This window comes from Micropterus dolomieu, linkage group LG23, assembly GCF_021292245.1.
Source record: "Micropterus dolomieu isolate WLL.071019.BEF.003 ecotype Adirondacks linkage group LG23, ASM2129224v1, whole genome shotgun sequence".
Classification (NCBI taxonomy): domain Eukaryota; kingdom Metazoa; phylum Chordata; class Actinopteri; order Centrarchiformes; family Centrarchidae; genus Micropterus; species Micropterus dolomieu.
In genome coordinates, this window is record NC_060172.1 from 2,773,559 (window position 1) to 2,790,117 (window position 16,559).

The 16,559-nt window shown below is 46.8% G+C and overlaps 1 protein-coding gene across 2 annotated transcripts in view; it reads right to left on the reverse strand.

Annotated features, from left to right (window-relative positions):
* Positions 1-16,559, reverse strand: part of phf21b (PHD finger protein 21B) — a 98,391-nt gene that overhangs the window by 5,477 nt on the left and 76,355 nt on the right. The window contains exons 1-11 of one of the 2 annotated variants that reach the window (XM_046039460.1): positions 15,190-15,447; positions 5,307-5,399; positions 3,837-4,163; positions 3,575-3,703; positions 2,622-2,673; positions 2,387-2,463; positions 2,245-2,299; positions 1,944-1,966; positions 1,381-1,539; positions 803-869; positions 622-725 (exon numbers count right to left, since the gene is read on the reverse strand). In XM_046039460.1, coding sequence (XP_045895416.1) covers positions 622-725; positions 803-869; positions 1,381-1,539; positions 1,944-1,966; positions 2,245-2,299; positions 2,387-2,463; positions 2,622-2,673; positions 3,575-3,703; positions 3,837-4,163; positions 5,307-5,399; positions 15,190-15,339 — 1,236 coding nt within the window. In that variant the 5' untranslated portion in view covers positions 15,340-15,447. Of the gene's footprint in view, positions 1-621; positions 726-802; positions 870-1,380; positions 1,540-1,943; positions 1,967-2,244; positions 2,300-2,386; positions 2,464-2,621; positions 2,674-3,574; positions 3,704-3,836; positions 4,164-5,306; positions 5,400-15,189; positions 15,448-16,559 lie in introns of those variants that run through there. The other variant, XM_046039461.1, reaches the window with a different exon arrangement.

Here is a 16,559-nt window from a genome sequence, read left to right on the forward strand (position 1 = left end):
TCTTACTTTGAGCGCGTCCATCGGGAGGCTCCGATAAAGAACGCGTGTGCGCTTGTTACTTTGAGCGCGTCCATCGGGAGGCTCCGATAAAGAACGCGAGTGCGGTTCTTACTTTGAGCGCGTCCATCGGGAGGCTCCGATAAAGAACGCATGCGCTTCTTACTTTGAGCGCGTCCATCGGGAGGTTCTGCTAAACGCGTGCGCTTCTTACTTTGAGCGCGTCCATCGGGAGGCTCCGATAAAGAACGCGTGTGCGCTTGTTACTTTGAGCGCGTCCATCGGGAGGCTCCGATAAAGAACGCGAGTGCGGTTCTTACTTTGAGCGCGTCCATCGGGAGGCTCCGATAAAGAACGCGTGTGCGCTTCTTACTTTGAGCGCGTCCATCGGGAGGCTCCGATAAAGAACGCATGCGCTTCTTACTTTGAGCGCGTCCATCGGGAGTTTCTGATAAACGCGTGTGCGCTTCTTACTTTGAGCGCGTCCATCGGGAGGTTCTGATAAACGCGTGCGGTTCTTACTTTGAGCGCGTCCATCAGGAGGCTCCAATAAAGAACGCGTGCGGTTCTTACTTTGAGCGCGTCCATCGGGAGGCTCCGATAAAGAACGCGTGCGGTTCTTACTTTGAGCGTGTCGTTGAGCTTCTCCTCTTGTTCCTCCAGGTGAGCGCACTCTTTCTTCAGCTCGTTGTTTCGTCTCAGCAGCCGTCGCTTCTCCTCCTGCCTCACTGCTCGCACACAAACGCACACTTCATCAGCACAGGTACGAACAACTCGGCGACACGATGTGTTGAAGTGTTCTTACCCGTCTTGTGTGTAACGTACGACTGGACGAAGTTCTGTGGCCACGACATGTTCTCTTTGTTCAGCACCTGAAGGCAGGAAACAAACTGTATGTTAACATCACTGTCCAGCCCCCCCAATTAAAACCTGAGTATTTAACTCTCATCTTGGCCTCGAACTTGAGGCATCCCTGAATTTTGTTAAACTGTTGAACAAAAGATTCAGACTTCTTATAAATAAATAATTATGAATAATTATCATTTTTGAAGCAGTTTTCTCCCACATTCGCTGTTTTCTGTTAACCTTTTGATTTGTGCTTTTTTTTTTTTTACTAAATTCCTCCAGCTTACAATCCTTTCCTCCTCTGACCAATGTGGTTTTCTTGTCTTCTTTTCTTCCATTGATTTCCAAAATCAGGGGAGGCTCAGTGAATGGAAGTGAAACAACATCACATTACTGCGTTAGTAATGAAAAGGAGATCACACAGAATGGCCTACATGTGTGAGAGTTCGGCTGTAGCTTCATTTTTAACGTGCAGGCTTTAACCAGAGGTCAGCAGAGATGCTTTAGCGGTCTGCTGTGGTTCACTGGAGCTCCTACCTTCTTCTGGCACTTGGGGCAGTACCAGGGGCCTCTGGGGGGGGTTTTGAGCGGCGGGTGGAGGCAGTTGGGGTGGAAGGCTCTGGGGCAGTTGTGGCAGGGCTGCAGCTCGCCGTCCTCCTTACAGACGGCACAGTGGTCGTCATGCTCCAAGTCCTCCTGTTACACCAGAGACGGTTCACGTCAGTACAGAACGGTTTTTCAAAATAAATCTCCCACAATGTTGTTTAACAAAAAGGTTCAGTTAATATAAATAACTTCATGACAGGAAGATAAAAGCTGGATTAGGTGATCAGCAGCAGTGAAATGACACCATTCAACAGATTTTATATTATTTATTTATGAGTTTGGGGAAGTATTTTAAAGATTTGAGCCACATTTTGATCGAAACAAAATGAAGAAAAACTATTTCTGAGCTGCAGAAAAGTTTCCTTCCTTGTTAATCGTATTTTAACCCCTTAGATTTCTCACCTGGCGACCTGAATGGGGTTCGAACACACGGTTCTGCATCAACACACACACGCATATAACAGAGGCGGGACATCGTCAGTCATGTGACTTACCTTCCAGCTGAAATCCTCAGAGTCTAGCATGTAAATGGAAGCAGACAGAGGTTAGTGGCAGCACGCAGACGCACAGGTGAGAGGCGGCTCGATCAGGCAGCTGAGCGTTTACTGAGTGCAGGAATTAGTTAACATTTTCTACAAACTGTAAGTAAAGACAGCAGATGTTAAAAACTGGAGGTGGTTTGATCAGATCACAGCCCGTCTCAGGCGCCATTTTAAAGCCAACGCGCCACCGGCTGGACTGAAACGTCACGCTGAGAACGAGAGTTTGTGCCGCGTCTGCTTGTGATTTACTTACCTCGTGCTGACAGGAAGAGCGAGCTGTTCAGGTAATGTGACGCCAGACGTTTCCGCTGCAGACAGAAAGATGTATTTAAAAATCTGAATAATTAGGACAACTGAGGTGATTAAAGAGCGTCCGGCTGTGGTCGTTTCCTGACCTCGGGCTCGAACAGGCCGCTGTAGGCTGGGTTGGCTGTGCTTCGTCTCTTCCTCTCCTGTCTCTTCGTCTGGATTTCTGTTCAGAGACAAAAACTTTTCCTCAGCGACGCACGTCAGCAGGTCGACCTCAGTGTGTAGAATTGTTGGCGCGGCCCTTTAACAATCACTCACACACAAAACAAACCGAGGAGGAGCTGGTCCCTCTGAATTTAAAGGTGAAGCAGGGAAACTCACCTTCCAGGTGCTCTGTGGTGACGAGGCCGAGGGCGACCATGAAGGCGATTTTCTGCGAGACACGGAGAGAAGATGTTAACGAGGAGGCCGAGCAGAGAGGATTGTGGGATTGTTTCTTGTTTTCTGATGTAATGTGACACTAGAGCTAGTCGATTAGTCGTCAACAGGAGTGTGACGAGACCAGATTTTAACTCAGCCTTCCCTCCTCTTTGTTCGGGGAAGTGACCTCCTTTTTATTTCAGTGAGAAACTCCTGGACTTTAACAGCTCCTGTGTTTCAGCAGCTTTTCTGCTCATGTTCAGAACTTTCTGCAGAATCTCCCACAGATCTGTGTTCTCTGACAGCTCCAGAAAAAGGCAGAAATCAGAATATATTTTCAAAGTCTACCTGCTCTAAACTCTGCTGAGCATTACGTTTCCCCTTCAGCGAGTCTCACAAGATGAGCTTTTAACCTTTCTTGTGACACGCCTTGCTGTCAATATTAAATGAATCACTAACTATTTTTTGAGTCTTTTTTTAGACAAAACTTCCAAAATCTGATTGCAGCTTCTTAAAGGTGAATATTCCTCCTCTGTGACTGAATATCTTTGGGTTGTGGACGACTTCCACAAAGGCCCCTTTAAAGGGAGGAAAATATTAGAGATTGACAGACCAGCAAAATAAATAAGACCCTGCTGACTTTATATTTTGTATAATAAAATATTTTCAAAAATGTGTTTTAATTTAGATTTTCAGTCCTATGTTTGTTAATTAGGCCTCGACACTCCTCAAAGATTTGTATCCTACATGAAGGTTTTAAAATAAAAACCTTTTCATTAACTTCATTTGCCTGATTGTTTTTTGTTCTGGGATCCAACAACTTTTCCTAAAGCAGATCATTAATTCAGTATTTTGAATATTTGTAATATAGAACGGTTCTAAACTGCAGTTTGATTGGCTCTCTGTTTTCTCACCTCGGGGTCCTCCTCTTTCTTCTGGGACGGGGATTTTGGGGCGGGTGGGGCCTCCTGTGACGGGAGGTCAGCCTGGGCCCCCGGGGACCCCTCAGTGCTGCTGGGGGCCTGCGGCTGGATGATAATCACCTGGTAACACATGGAGACCTGATTAGAATAAACCAGTGGAGCTGCGTGTGACATTTATTAAAAAAACTCTTATTTTCATCACATAAATTTAGAGACAGAAGAAGAAACAAAGCGCTTTGAACTGTGGCTGCACCTTGACGGCCTCGCTGACGGCGGACACTCCGTTGCTGTTGGCAGGCGAGGCGGCGATGATGGCGTACGCCACGCCGGGCCCCGCAGAGGCGTGCTGGACCGGGCCGCCGGACTCGGGGCCCCCGGGGTGGCCGTGGGGAGCCGGCGGCGAGGGGTCGCTCTGGCCGTTGGGCTGGTGGTCGGGGCTGAAGGTGCTGTTGGCGGTGGGCAGGGTGGGGCCCTGGCCCTTAGGGCTGACCACGGCGGTGGCCCTCTGCAGGCTGAGGGGCTGCAGCTCCTGACGGGGACTGTGGGGGAGGCTGTCGGGGATCTGGGTCTTTGGCCTGACCTGAAGGAGACGAGGGAGACGACAGAGGGGCCACATCAGGCTGCGGCCACACCGACCTGAACGCTGAAATGTTCTCAGCAGTAACTAAAAACTAGTAACTGACCGACTAAAATCAAGCTCCAGTATCTAATCAGCTGTTCCTACTAAGCAATAATTAAATACTGGAGCTTTTAAATAGCAGGAAGTAAGTTTAAGGACTGAAAGTTAAACAGCTCGCCACACGCCTCAGACGCAGCTCTGTGTGGTTTGTGCTGCCACCTGCTGGACCAAACGTCTGTTTACATGATTTATCACATCTGTTGCTTAAACATCAGTTTCACTCTATAACAATCTGACAAAAAACTGAAACTCTTTTCAAAACAAATCAAACGGTGATCATCTTCTCTCACATGTCATCAAATCAAAAGCTGCTCAGCCTGATGAGTGTGATCAGTGATCCGGAAGTGATGTATCATCCCGTTAGGCTCCACTTTCAAAATAAAAGCTGGGACAGTTGGAGAGACACGTCCCAGCGAGCTTAAACCAGCGTGGCCGAACAGCCGAATCACTGAAAACAGCTGAGACGAAGCCGGCGTTTCACACAGGGGCCCAAATCGCCACCCTAAAGCCTGGACCCCTGATGGTGAGAGGCTGTAAGGCCCCAAACGGTTTAAGGGGACTCATCACGTTACCTCCGCGCGGTGGGATTAAAACAGCTGTGGCTCCGAGACTGTTTATCTTACTTTCTTGGCGAGGCGCTGAAGGGCCCGACTGTCTGATTTTGACGTCATTTTTTTTAAGCTGGCTTTCCCTGGTAACCCCGTGTTTGACCTCACAGCGCTATGAACTGTGGGTAATCCCCTCTGGCAAAGTGTGTAGAGATCAGACAGTGGGACAGAAAGAAGTCCTCCTGACTGAGTTGAGCCTGATAAATGTCCTAAAGTGGCCACCGTACAGATCGATTTAGTAACAACAACATGACCTTTCCTCTCCCGCCTGCGGCAGGACAAACTTTACCTCACTAACAGCGTCTTTCATTTAGTCAACAGTTGCGTCCTCTGGTGGTGTAATGAACGCCGCCGTCCCCCAGGAGGCGTTAAACGTAGTGACCTCTGTAAATATCTGAGTCCTGTTTCCCTGAACAGAAGGTGAACGTGTTCCTACCTGAGGTAGCACGGTGGCTGCTTGTCCTGCCAGCCGGTGCAGCGAGCTGACTTGAGGCACCTTGATGGGCACAGCAGTGAGAGTTCCCAGCATCTGAAACGCACACAAACGCAACACGGTTACAACAGGAAACAGAGAACAAAATGGTTCCTGTTGATCGAGCGAGTCATTAACTCAAACAGCCAATTGAACTTTAGTGGTTTGGTTCTGTGCATTGTGCAGTGCATTGTGGTCTTTTAGTCTTCATACTCAGAGCCCCGCTCACGCTCGGTGTGTAAAATCCAGTGAAAAGGTACTTAAAGAAACCAGCAGAGGCCTGAAACACAAACCAGTCAAACCAGCAGAACCAGAGCGCGGAGATGACGAGCTGACCCGACGCCTCGTTTCACTTGTTATTGTAGTTCGGTGGCGAAGAAACAGTTTTTTCTGGTTGATATTAAGAAAAGTCTTCTTCTTTATATTAGCGGCAAAACCAACGACTTTTCTTTCTGCAGTAAAATAAAGGCGTTTTACTTCCACTGGTTCCCACATCGACGCAGCTTTAATTCCCCTCTGTGCTCTCAGTTTGTCGGCTTTGACCTCAGACCGCTCTCATTAAAACCTCTCGTTCTCCGGCCCTTTCTTTCCTCTCCAGCCAACGAGGTCTTCCTGCAGCTGGTCACTTTGTCCTGGGTTTGACCCGCTGATGCTTCCTAGATCAGTCATTAACGACCGACCAACGCATAAACTACGGTGAGGTGCAGAGGACAAACGACAGCAGAGAGAGCGATGAACATACTAATCAGACACGCTATTTTGTCTTTTTTCTGACCTCTACATTTGCTTTTTACAGTAACATCCTTCTATTGATTGTTGGTGTATTTTAATGACCCGTGTGGCGAGCTGCAGGATAAATGCAGCTGAACTGGCAGCTCCACCCAAAAGGAGTTCTCCTTTTACTCTTTGGCCTTTACTTCACCTTCACTTCTCCATGTTAGTAATTAAATCAGGACTCTCATCGGTCTTTTAAAAGCGTAGTGGCGGCGGCGATCTCTAGAAACGTCAGGTGGAAGGTTTTACTGATCTGTGATTGGCTGCCTCTTCCTGTCAGTCAGGATTAAACCAGTCAAATTCTCACCTTTACTCAGATCACAAGGAAACAAGCTGAATGGAAACATAAACAGAAGCTGTTTTAAAATGACAACTTGTTTTTTTATAAGCAAATGAGGCAATTTCCTCATTTAAATATTCACTTATTTGCATCTCACACAAATCCATTTTCCAGCACGTTAATAAGAGTCAGAGAGATTTTTTGTTTCAATGTGATAATAAAGCAAACGAGCAGATATCTACAGATTCATCTAAATATCCCACTCGAATGTGTGACAGAGCCTGTTTCTCCACATATTTACTGATGAACCCTCTGTAAATGTCTCGTTTAAGAAACAGTGAGTAAAGTTGTGATGATCTAACGGCCTTTACGGGAGAAGAAAATGACTTGGCGAACAGGAAACATGTTGAGAAAACGGCTGTTAAAGATTAGCTAACGCATCAGAAACACACTTAGCATCAAAATGAACTCAAATCTGATATATGGACTATCTTACGTTGTGCTCTAGAAAACAAATGGACAATATGGACAGTTGACTCTGAAAATGTTCACAGAGATGAAATGTACAGGATCTGCAGACTGAAACAGAGAAATAAGAATGTTTTTAGGTATTTGTCTGAAAGTCTGCTGGCCGTCGGTGTTTATGACTTCCTGTCAGCTGCAGGAAAGTTTTCTCCTCCTCCTCCTGCTGCTGCTCTTGAACACAGCTCTCTCCCTCCCCCTCCTTTCTTCTTCTGTGAAAATCCCTTCGTTCCATTGTATTGTGCTGCAGAGCGGCTCAGCGAGTTCAGGGGGGGCGGAGTGGCGGGGGGGTATGGCGGCCGAGGCCTGTTCCCATGGCAACTGCAGAGATGAAAATTCTTGCAGTGCTTTCATTTTCGTAATTGCTTCCTCTTTTCTCCAAAGCTAAGCACCTTCTCTTCAGGGGACCTCCTCCTCCTCCTCCTCCTCCTCCTCCTCGCAGCCAGCAACCTTGGACCATCATTTCCGGTTTTTGTTTTTTATGAATTCCTTTTTCTCTAAATACCAAAGTCAATACGAGCGCTGAGACGCTCTGCAGAACAAACAGTCCCCCCCCCCCCCCCAAACCTGCTGTGATACGCTGGGGGAGGGGGGGTGATGTCATTCTGTCACTTTAAGACACTGTTCGGTTTATGAGTGAAAACATATGGAGACTAAACACCTGGAAGATGGATTCCTCTCCTTTGATGGAGCTAGGCTAGCAGTTAGCGCCTGAAGCTAAGCTAAAGCTAAACACAGCAACTGATTCTGTATCCTGGTCTGTTTCACAGAGCTGCAAATGTTGAGCAATGTCAGAAATGTGCGACATCTAGAACCTGCGGCAGGTTTTCTACAGATTTTGACGTCTGGAAGCTTTGGACACATTTATTTATTCTCCAGACACCTGAAGACTCAGACTGTTTCTGTACTGGCAGCACGGAGACAAAACTAACTTAAAGTGCAGAACAAGAGAATTCTCCTTTTGGTTTTAATAAACAGCTATAACTGTTATTTCCGGTGGACGAGTGAAAGAGATCAGACGGCTGAAAAACAACCTCTGAAACCAGATTAAAGTGACAATAAGAGAAAGAAACTGAAGCTTTAAGATATAAATCCAGCTAACGGTTCACTGAAGAAACAAAACGAAAACTAAATGTCAGATGAGTTTGTGAGAGGATAAAAGGAAAGCAGCCAGTCAAGGAGGTGACAGAGAGACGGAGGATTAAAGAGAGAAGTGGGTTTAAACTCGTCAGCTGAAGGTGAGCTGAGTTTGTCCTGTCATCACATCAGCAGCAGGAGGAAGAGGAGGAGGAGGAGGAGGAGGAGCACACAGCCGAGGACAAAACACGACGACATGTTGGATCTGTGACCAAGTCTTTGGTTTTCCTCTCTGACTTTAACGTCTTCTCCTCCTGAAACGTGAGGCCTAAAGTACACGGACGGTTTTAAAAGAGTAGATTAGTTTAAACTTATTCTCACCTGAAGTTTCACATTATTTAATTTTTCATACGAGCTTCACCTGTCAGGTACTCGGCATCAACACTGACAACAAAGATACAAAGATAAGTGGAACACTGTTTGTTTCAGCTGCGTATCAGAACTGAACAACTGAAAACGCTCATCCAGCAGCCGCTCACGTACACAGGGCTGGACGATACGGCCAAAAATGATATCACGATATCTTTCGATATCGATAGTTATCAGGATAAATATCAAATCGCTTCAAAGGCCGATTTCTGCTCCTGAGTGAAAGTTGAAGAAACCTGATTTAAATTCTTTTTTTATGGTCAGAACACTTGATGCCAAACAGTGGATCACTTCACAGATCTGAGGCACAACATTCAAAATCTTTGTCAACAAATATGCACGAGTAAGATGTGGTGAAATCTTTTTTTCAATCCTTTTTCTTAAAGAGGAGGTATTCTGCTCATTTTCAGGTTCCTCATCTTATTCAGAGGTTGTACCAGAGCAGGTTTCCATGGTTATATTTTTGTCATACTGCACATTGCTGCAGCTCCTCTTTCCACCCCGTGTTGAAGGCTTCGTTTTAGCTATGCAGTGATACATCTCGTCTCTAAATGATCTTTGTTGGGAGCTGCACATGCTCAGTTCCTAGTTAAGGTCTACTAGCCAATCAGAAGCAGAGAAGGGCGGGTCAGCGAGAAGCCGGTAAACGGCTCGGGTTCAGCCGTACGTGTTGCCGACCGGCTCGGCAACATGGACTGGAGCGAGAGTTTCAGAGCGGTGAGTTATTAATCTGTATCCATAAAGTTTTAACTGAGCTCTGTCTCTACATCACAGGAACAACTTTATGTCCACTGACTGCCTGGAGGGTAGCTAGTGTTTGGAAGGGAGAGGAGAGCTGTGTGCTGCAGCTCACTGTTTCTGAGGGCGTGTCCGAGTAGCCGCTCGGCGAGCGTTATATGAGGCGCATTTGTGACGTCACAGGGATGAAAGGGAAGCGGCTGGACTACAAACGAGCTGTTTTCAGTTCAGAGCAGAGTTTTCTGTGGGAGATGGGAACTCACTTTGGGCTTTTTCACTTTACAAACCTGTTACAGCACAAAAAAGGTTTATAACTCAATAAAGGAGAGAGAGAAAGCAGAATACCACCTCTTTAATACAAAAAATAAGGGAGGACAAAGAGACTGTGGCGTCGGGAAGCAGGCTGGGGGTCGACCACATGCACCGTACAAGTGTTCTTTACTAAATATTTTTATAAAAATACCAAAACTAGCAGTCTATTAGTCAGCAGCATCGTGTTTCTGCTTCACATGACCGCTAAGAGCCAATCAGGAAGCCAAACGTGAGCTCATCGGTTTCAGCTGTCCGCACCAACGCGTTGCCACAGAGTTTAAAACCAGCACGGGGTCAGCAGCGTCTTCAGACTTCACTTTCAGTCTGGACGGGAGGCGGAAACCATAATGTAGGAGAGCAGAAGGAGCCTGATTGAGCTTGTTTCTCTTTTTATCTACAACATTTATTATCATTATTATTAGTATGAATTAACAAACACAATGTTCACAGTTCAAACCGTCATAACTTCAGTTTAAAGTTTTTTAAGACGGCAAGTGTGTGAAAATATTTAGATTATGAACCGTGAATAAAACGCTGCACAAGAACATGTAGAACATCTGCTGGGACGGTGCAGCTAACCTTTAAAGAGGATTCAGGTGACAGACTGAAGATTTTTTAAAAGCCAGATCATTCTGCTTCCTCCTCCTCCTCCGGTGTTTTATATTTAAATAAAAGGCACACGCTGGATTACAGAGGACTGAGAGCAGATCTGCAGACGTCACTTCACTCCCATGAGTTAGAAAATGTGACGCTGTTGTTCCCGCGGCGGCCAGCAGAGGGCGGCGCCCGAGGCCTCGTCCGCTCCCTCGGCTCCCTCTCCATCCTCACCGTGAAGCAGCTTTTCATTTCACTCCTGCTCTGAGCTGTGAGAGATGAACTCTGCTCGATAACGAGGTGAACGCGCCGCTTCATATCCTCTCACTTCTTTCATTAGGCGCATTACAACCGCCGTGTTTAATTATGAGCTTCAAGGCGGCAGAACTTTTACAAGACGGAGCAAATAATCTGCATTCATAAACTGGTGGAGTCCAGAACAGGACGTGTTTCTATTTAGTAATTATTGAAACCCATTTACAGCTGAGAAAATATGAAGGCAGCTGAAAACTGACAGGTGTGAAGATGTTGTGTAAAGGTGCTGACATCAAAATAAAACCTAAGAAATAAAAGACGTGGCCTTCATTTCAATAATTTCCTACAACAGTACTAAAGGCACAAGGTCCCACAAAATATAAACCATACTTTGGTGTTTCTGTTATTTTCCAAAGTGAACCAACACAAAGAGGGAGATCTTGTGTGGTCGTAGTGAAGGAGGAGAACTGAACGGCCACCGAGCACCTTCTGAGTTACATGAAAGTTATCCAGAAAATAAAAGTTCTGCTTCTTAGAAACTCAACCCGACGCCTTTCAACAATTTAACATAAAAAAACAGATAAATAAAGATGATGCAGAAGAAGCTATCAGGAAACAAAAGCTGGATCATTAAAGTCAAACTGACGAACTGAAAGCTGCTCGTTCCGTCCAGGAGACAGATTTAATATCAAGTCTGCTGCGTCTGGCAACCCACAACACCTGGAATGTTCTCCAGGACCCTGGGATCTCTTTCTTGGCTTCCTAAAGTTGTTTACAAATGACACCTCCTCAAGGAACCGCTTCCATGACCCCAGGAACCTCCTCAAGGACCACTAAAGGTTCCTCCTCTATATCGCCTGGGAAAACCCTCAAGGACTCGCTAAAGGACTCCAAACCTCATTTAGGAACCACTGGAACTTTCTCCAGGTACCTTAGATCCTCCTAAGGACATCATGGACCTCTTCCATGACCACTGGAACTCGCTCAAGGACTCCTGAAACATGCAGACCCTTCTAACAGACTACTTGACCACCTTCTCTTCTGCTATCATAACCCCCAACTCTATGATGAAACCTCCTCAAGGACCAGTGGAATTTTTCCAGGTGTGCTAAAATAAATTTCACAATCACTATAACTTTGCCCTTGATTTTCTCTTCCATTACGCCTGGAATAATCTCCAGAATGTTCTCCACCTACGGAACTTGCTCAAAACACTCGTCAAACATTCAAAAAGGACCTTGAGAACCTCCTTGAGGGCCACTAGAACTTTCTCATGGACCTCAATGACCCCCTGAAACTTTATTAAAGACCCTTAGGTCATCAAGGACCAGCAGAACTTTGTCAGGACTGCTAGAACCTCCTCTATAACCAATGAAAGTTGTTCAAGGAATCCCTTGATTTTCTCTTCCATTACGCCTGGAACAATCTCCAGACCCCTGGAACATCCTTACAAGACCGCTAGAACGTTCTCCACCTATGGAACTTGTTCAAACACTCGTCAAACGCTCAGGACCTCCAGAACCTCCTCGAGGACCATTCATGGACCCCTAGAACGTCCTCCATGAGGTCTGGAACTTTCTCAATGACTCCTGAAACTTTATTAAGGACCCTTCAGGCCTCCACAAGGAAAAGTGGAACCTTCTCCACGATCCTCCATAATCAATAGAACCTGCTCAGTACTGGAGAACCATTTTGTGCCTGACACACCCAGAAGGACCCGCAGAACCTCCTCAAACACCTTTAGAACCTTTCCAAGGACACCTGGAACCGTCTTAAGTAAAAATGTTTCACAAATTCCTGAACTTAATAGAAGAACATTAGATGGACCTCCTGGTTTTGTTTTGTCTAGTGGAGGAAAATGTTCCCCAAATATAAATCCTCTAGAAGCAGAACTAGAACAAAATACAGCTTTAAAGGTTCCAACTGTGCAGAGCTGAGTCAACAGAAGTGTGTACAGCGTGTACTCAGTGTGTGTACAGCGTGTACTCAGTGTGTGTACAGCGTGTACTCGGCGTGTACTCGGCTGCCTCTTCCTCTCAGATAAAATAATGCGTAACGTGGCGGCGGTGCGTTCTTCCACGTGACGCTCCGAACGTGTTCGTCATTCGCAGCTCTGAGTGGGATCGCGGGCCCTTGAAGGGGCCCATCTAGCTTCCTGCGGCTTCGACGAGCCTTGGAGGCGGACGGCAGCGGTGACCTTGGCTGCTGTTTAAAGAGGAGGAATACGTCTTTGGAAGGCGGCGAGACGGAGAGCATGAAAGGGAGGCAGGCTCAGCGTTAAAGCAGCAGACTTTCAAACAGATCCGCCTCCTCGTAGCGTCTCTTTGTCTTCACACGTCCTCCTGTCTCACTGTGTTTAGATAAACCGCTGTGTTTCTATGGATCCAATCTCAGAGAGAGACATTTCATTTGGTTTAAATGACGCCTTTGTTAAAACCATAACAATCTGAGACCACGTTTCACACTGAAATTAACTTTTTGTTTGCTTAAAGATTAAAATATCCCTTTTGTAAACATATGGAAACCATACAAGGTCACTTTAACATTAAAGATGTTATATAAATGCACAATTACATGAATCTAAAGGAGTCTTAAGAAGACACTAAACATCATTAAACCTTCTGTTTCATCATTTTCTTTTGGTTTATGTTAGAACGTAACCTCCATCATCAGATCTCTGACGGTGTGAATATGGTTTAATATTCTTTAGGCCAAAAACAAATACTTCATGCTTCACTTACGGACAAACTTCCATTACAATTTATCCCATTTTTAGGGGGAGTTCAGTCGAACCAGACTCGCCGGCTCAGCTCTTTGGCTGAGATAAAGAAAAAGACGCAGAGGAGAAGTCTGGTTCTGTTAAAGCTGTAAAACCAGATCGCAGCTCACACCGACCTCGTGTGAAGAGCCGAGACAATGCAGCTATAATGTGAGCACTCGTGCAGAGCAGCAGTCCCATTACGCCTCATTATTGATCTCCAAATTAGTGGCCAGGTGGTCTGAGGGACCTGCACCCCCATTCACACACACATGCCAGGGCGGCCTGTGATTGGCTGAGCCTTTATGACTCTCGAAAAGCGTGGAGGCCTGCGAGGGTTTTTTTTTTAACCCCTCCCCTCTTTATTGCCTGGTGCACACGGGCAGGCAGCTGGGTGAGGAGCGCCCACTCCGTCTGAACAATACAGCCATAAAGAGCCGGGAGACAATCCTGCTGCCTGACCTGCTCACCTCCACCGCCGACGGCCCGACGGGAGGCTGGAGGACGAGACGGACTGAGGACAGGGGGGGGGGGTGACACATTGATGAAACACAGCAGCGTTATCGCAGCAAACGTCTGCGTTTGTGTCGGCGCCTCGAACCTGCTCTGCATCCCAACCACAGGACAGCGATGCCCCACCCACCAGGAACCAGCCAATCAGAGACCTCTGGATCCAAAACTCCTGAACTCCACGAACCTCATTAACCATTTACATACAACAAACTGTCTCCTGGTCTTCAGCCTCTCTTACACATTTTACTGCACACTGTGTGTATATTACCGCACATGTAACATTACGTTTTGACGAATCATTAAGTTCATAATTAAACAAAATCATCAATCAGACTCTCATATCATTAAGATGAATATCTGTGCACTGGTGAGATACTGTGATGGGCCCTTTTCACTATTCTCACACTAACAACGAACAGAAAACGTTCTCAGTAAATACAGAAAGTAACCGTTAGCTGAATCGTTATAAGAATCTTTTCTGCACGAAGAATATTGACGTCTTCGCTGTGGAATTAAGAAGCTGCACACTGAGACTGATGACATCTCCACCTAAGATTTTTTGGTCTATTTTAGGTCGGGGCCTCGTTAGTCACGCTCTCGGCACCAAATACAAAAGAGAGCTCTCTTTCTGTCTTCCCTGAAATCCCATCTGTTTGAAAGGTCTCATCATAACAGACATGTTCCATCTTAAATAAGACGCGCTGATGGACGGAGAGTCAGATCTGCTGGACGGACGGAGGAATGATAAAGCAGGAGCCCGAGGGCCCCCGGACCGGGCCCTCCTCTCTGTATGGGGCCACGCAATTACAGTAATAGTGTGGAGGCTGCCAGTGTTGAGCGTGAAGCTCTGATCCCCGGCTGTGTGCTGATGGAGGCGATGGTGCTGAATACAGAGTGAGGAGCAGACGAGGCGCTGTGGCCTGAATCCTAACAGACACTCAGGAAAACCAGATTTAGCTTTCTCTCCGTTTGTCGCTTTCTCACAACATAACGTGTCTTTATATGTCGAAAAGAGTGCAACAGATGCAATGAAAGGATGTACTGCTGCTTACTGAGGGATGAACTTTAGTTTCATTTCATACCTTAATGTCAGTCCATTTATTTTGAATTCTTCTGCTTTGAGGCTTTATGTTCTATGAAAGACGTACTTTATTACTTTTATTCTATATTTAAAGAGTCGTTTGTTGCCGTTGTTGACCGTCGTAGATTTAGTAGGTCAGAGTTATGGAATATTAAATGAACATGAGATCTTTCTTACCGTCAGGTGTGTGAAAATGACTTATTGTCAACTTTGTTTTAATTTACAGAGATGTGAAGAAATGATCTGATTGGTGTAGAAACCACAGGTAGAAACACGTCGCTCAGGAAATTAACTGCTGGTACAGAACAGAAGAAAAGAACTGGCCAATCAGAGCGGAGTATGTAGATGATGAGAGCGCGCCACGTTACAGGTTCATCCTGAAGATGGAAACATGTTAATCACCAAGAAACTACACAGAAGCAGATTCTGCTTCTGCGCCAAAACACGGCGGTCTCACCTGCACAGGGGTTGGTAGGCCCCGCCCCACGTGCAGGTGACGTCAGCGGGGTTTTACCTGAGAGGGAGGCAGCTCTCCGGCTCTCCTGCTGCTGAACGGGTGGACTCCGGGGGCCGCCACCCTGCCGCCCGTCTGGAGGCTGATGGGGGACGTCTGCAGCAGCTCCGAGCTCGCCGCCTTCTGTCCGTTAATGTGTGCGGTCACCATGGAAACGGGAGCCTTGGCCGGCACCACGGAGATGGCGATGCCCTGGCTGGGAGGCTTGATGAGAGACAGAGCCTTAGTCGTCCCTACAGGACAACTTCTGACTGCCAGCTTCTGCAGGGAGACAAAGAGAGACAGACAGGAACCAGCGTTAGAGACAGAGACAGGAACCAGCGTCAGAGACAGAGACAGGAACCAGCGTTAGAGACAGAGACAGAAACCAGCATCAGACAGACAGACAGGTAACAGCGTCAGAGACAGAGACAGAGACAGAAACCAGCATCAGACAGACAGACAGGAACCAGCGTCAGAGACAGAGACAGGAACCAGCATCAGAGACAGAGACAGAAACCAGCATCAGACAGACAGACAGACAGACAGACAGGAACCAGCATTAGAGACAGAGACAGAAACCAGCATCAGACAGACAGACAGACAGACAGACAGACAGGAACCAGCATCAGACAGACAGACAGACAGACAGGAACCAGCGTCAGAGACAGAGACAGAAACCAGCATCAGAGACAGAGACAGGAACCAGCGTCAGAGACAGAGACAGGAACCAGCGTCAGAGACAGAGACAGGAACCAGCATCAGACAGACAGACAGGAAACAGCGTCAGAGACAGAGACAGGAACCAGCATCAGAGACAGAGACAGGAACCAGCGTTAGAGACAGAGACAGGAACCAGCGTTAGAGACAGAGACAGGAACCAGCGTTAGAGACAGAAACCAGCATCAGACAGACAGACAGACAGACAGACAGGAACCAGCATTAGAGACAGAGACAGGAACCAGCATCAGAGACAGAGACAGGAACCAGCATCAGAGACAGAGACAGGAACCAGCATCACAGACAGAGACAGGAACCAGCGTTAGAGACAGAAACCAGCATCAGACAGACAGACAGACAGGAACCAGCATTAGAGACAGAGACAGGAACCAGCATCAGAGACAGAGACAGGAACCAGCATCAGAGACAGAGACAGGAACCAGCATCACAGACAGAGACAGGAACCAGCGTTAGAGACAGAAACCAGCATCAGACAGACAGACAGACAGGAACCAGCATTAGAGACAGAGACAGGAACCAGCATCAGAGACAGAGACAGGAACCAGCATCAGAGACAGAGACAGGAACCAGCATCAGACAGACAGACAGACAGACAGACAGACAGGAACCAGCATCAGACAGACAGACAGACAGACAGAAAGGCAGACAGG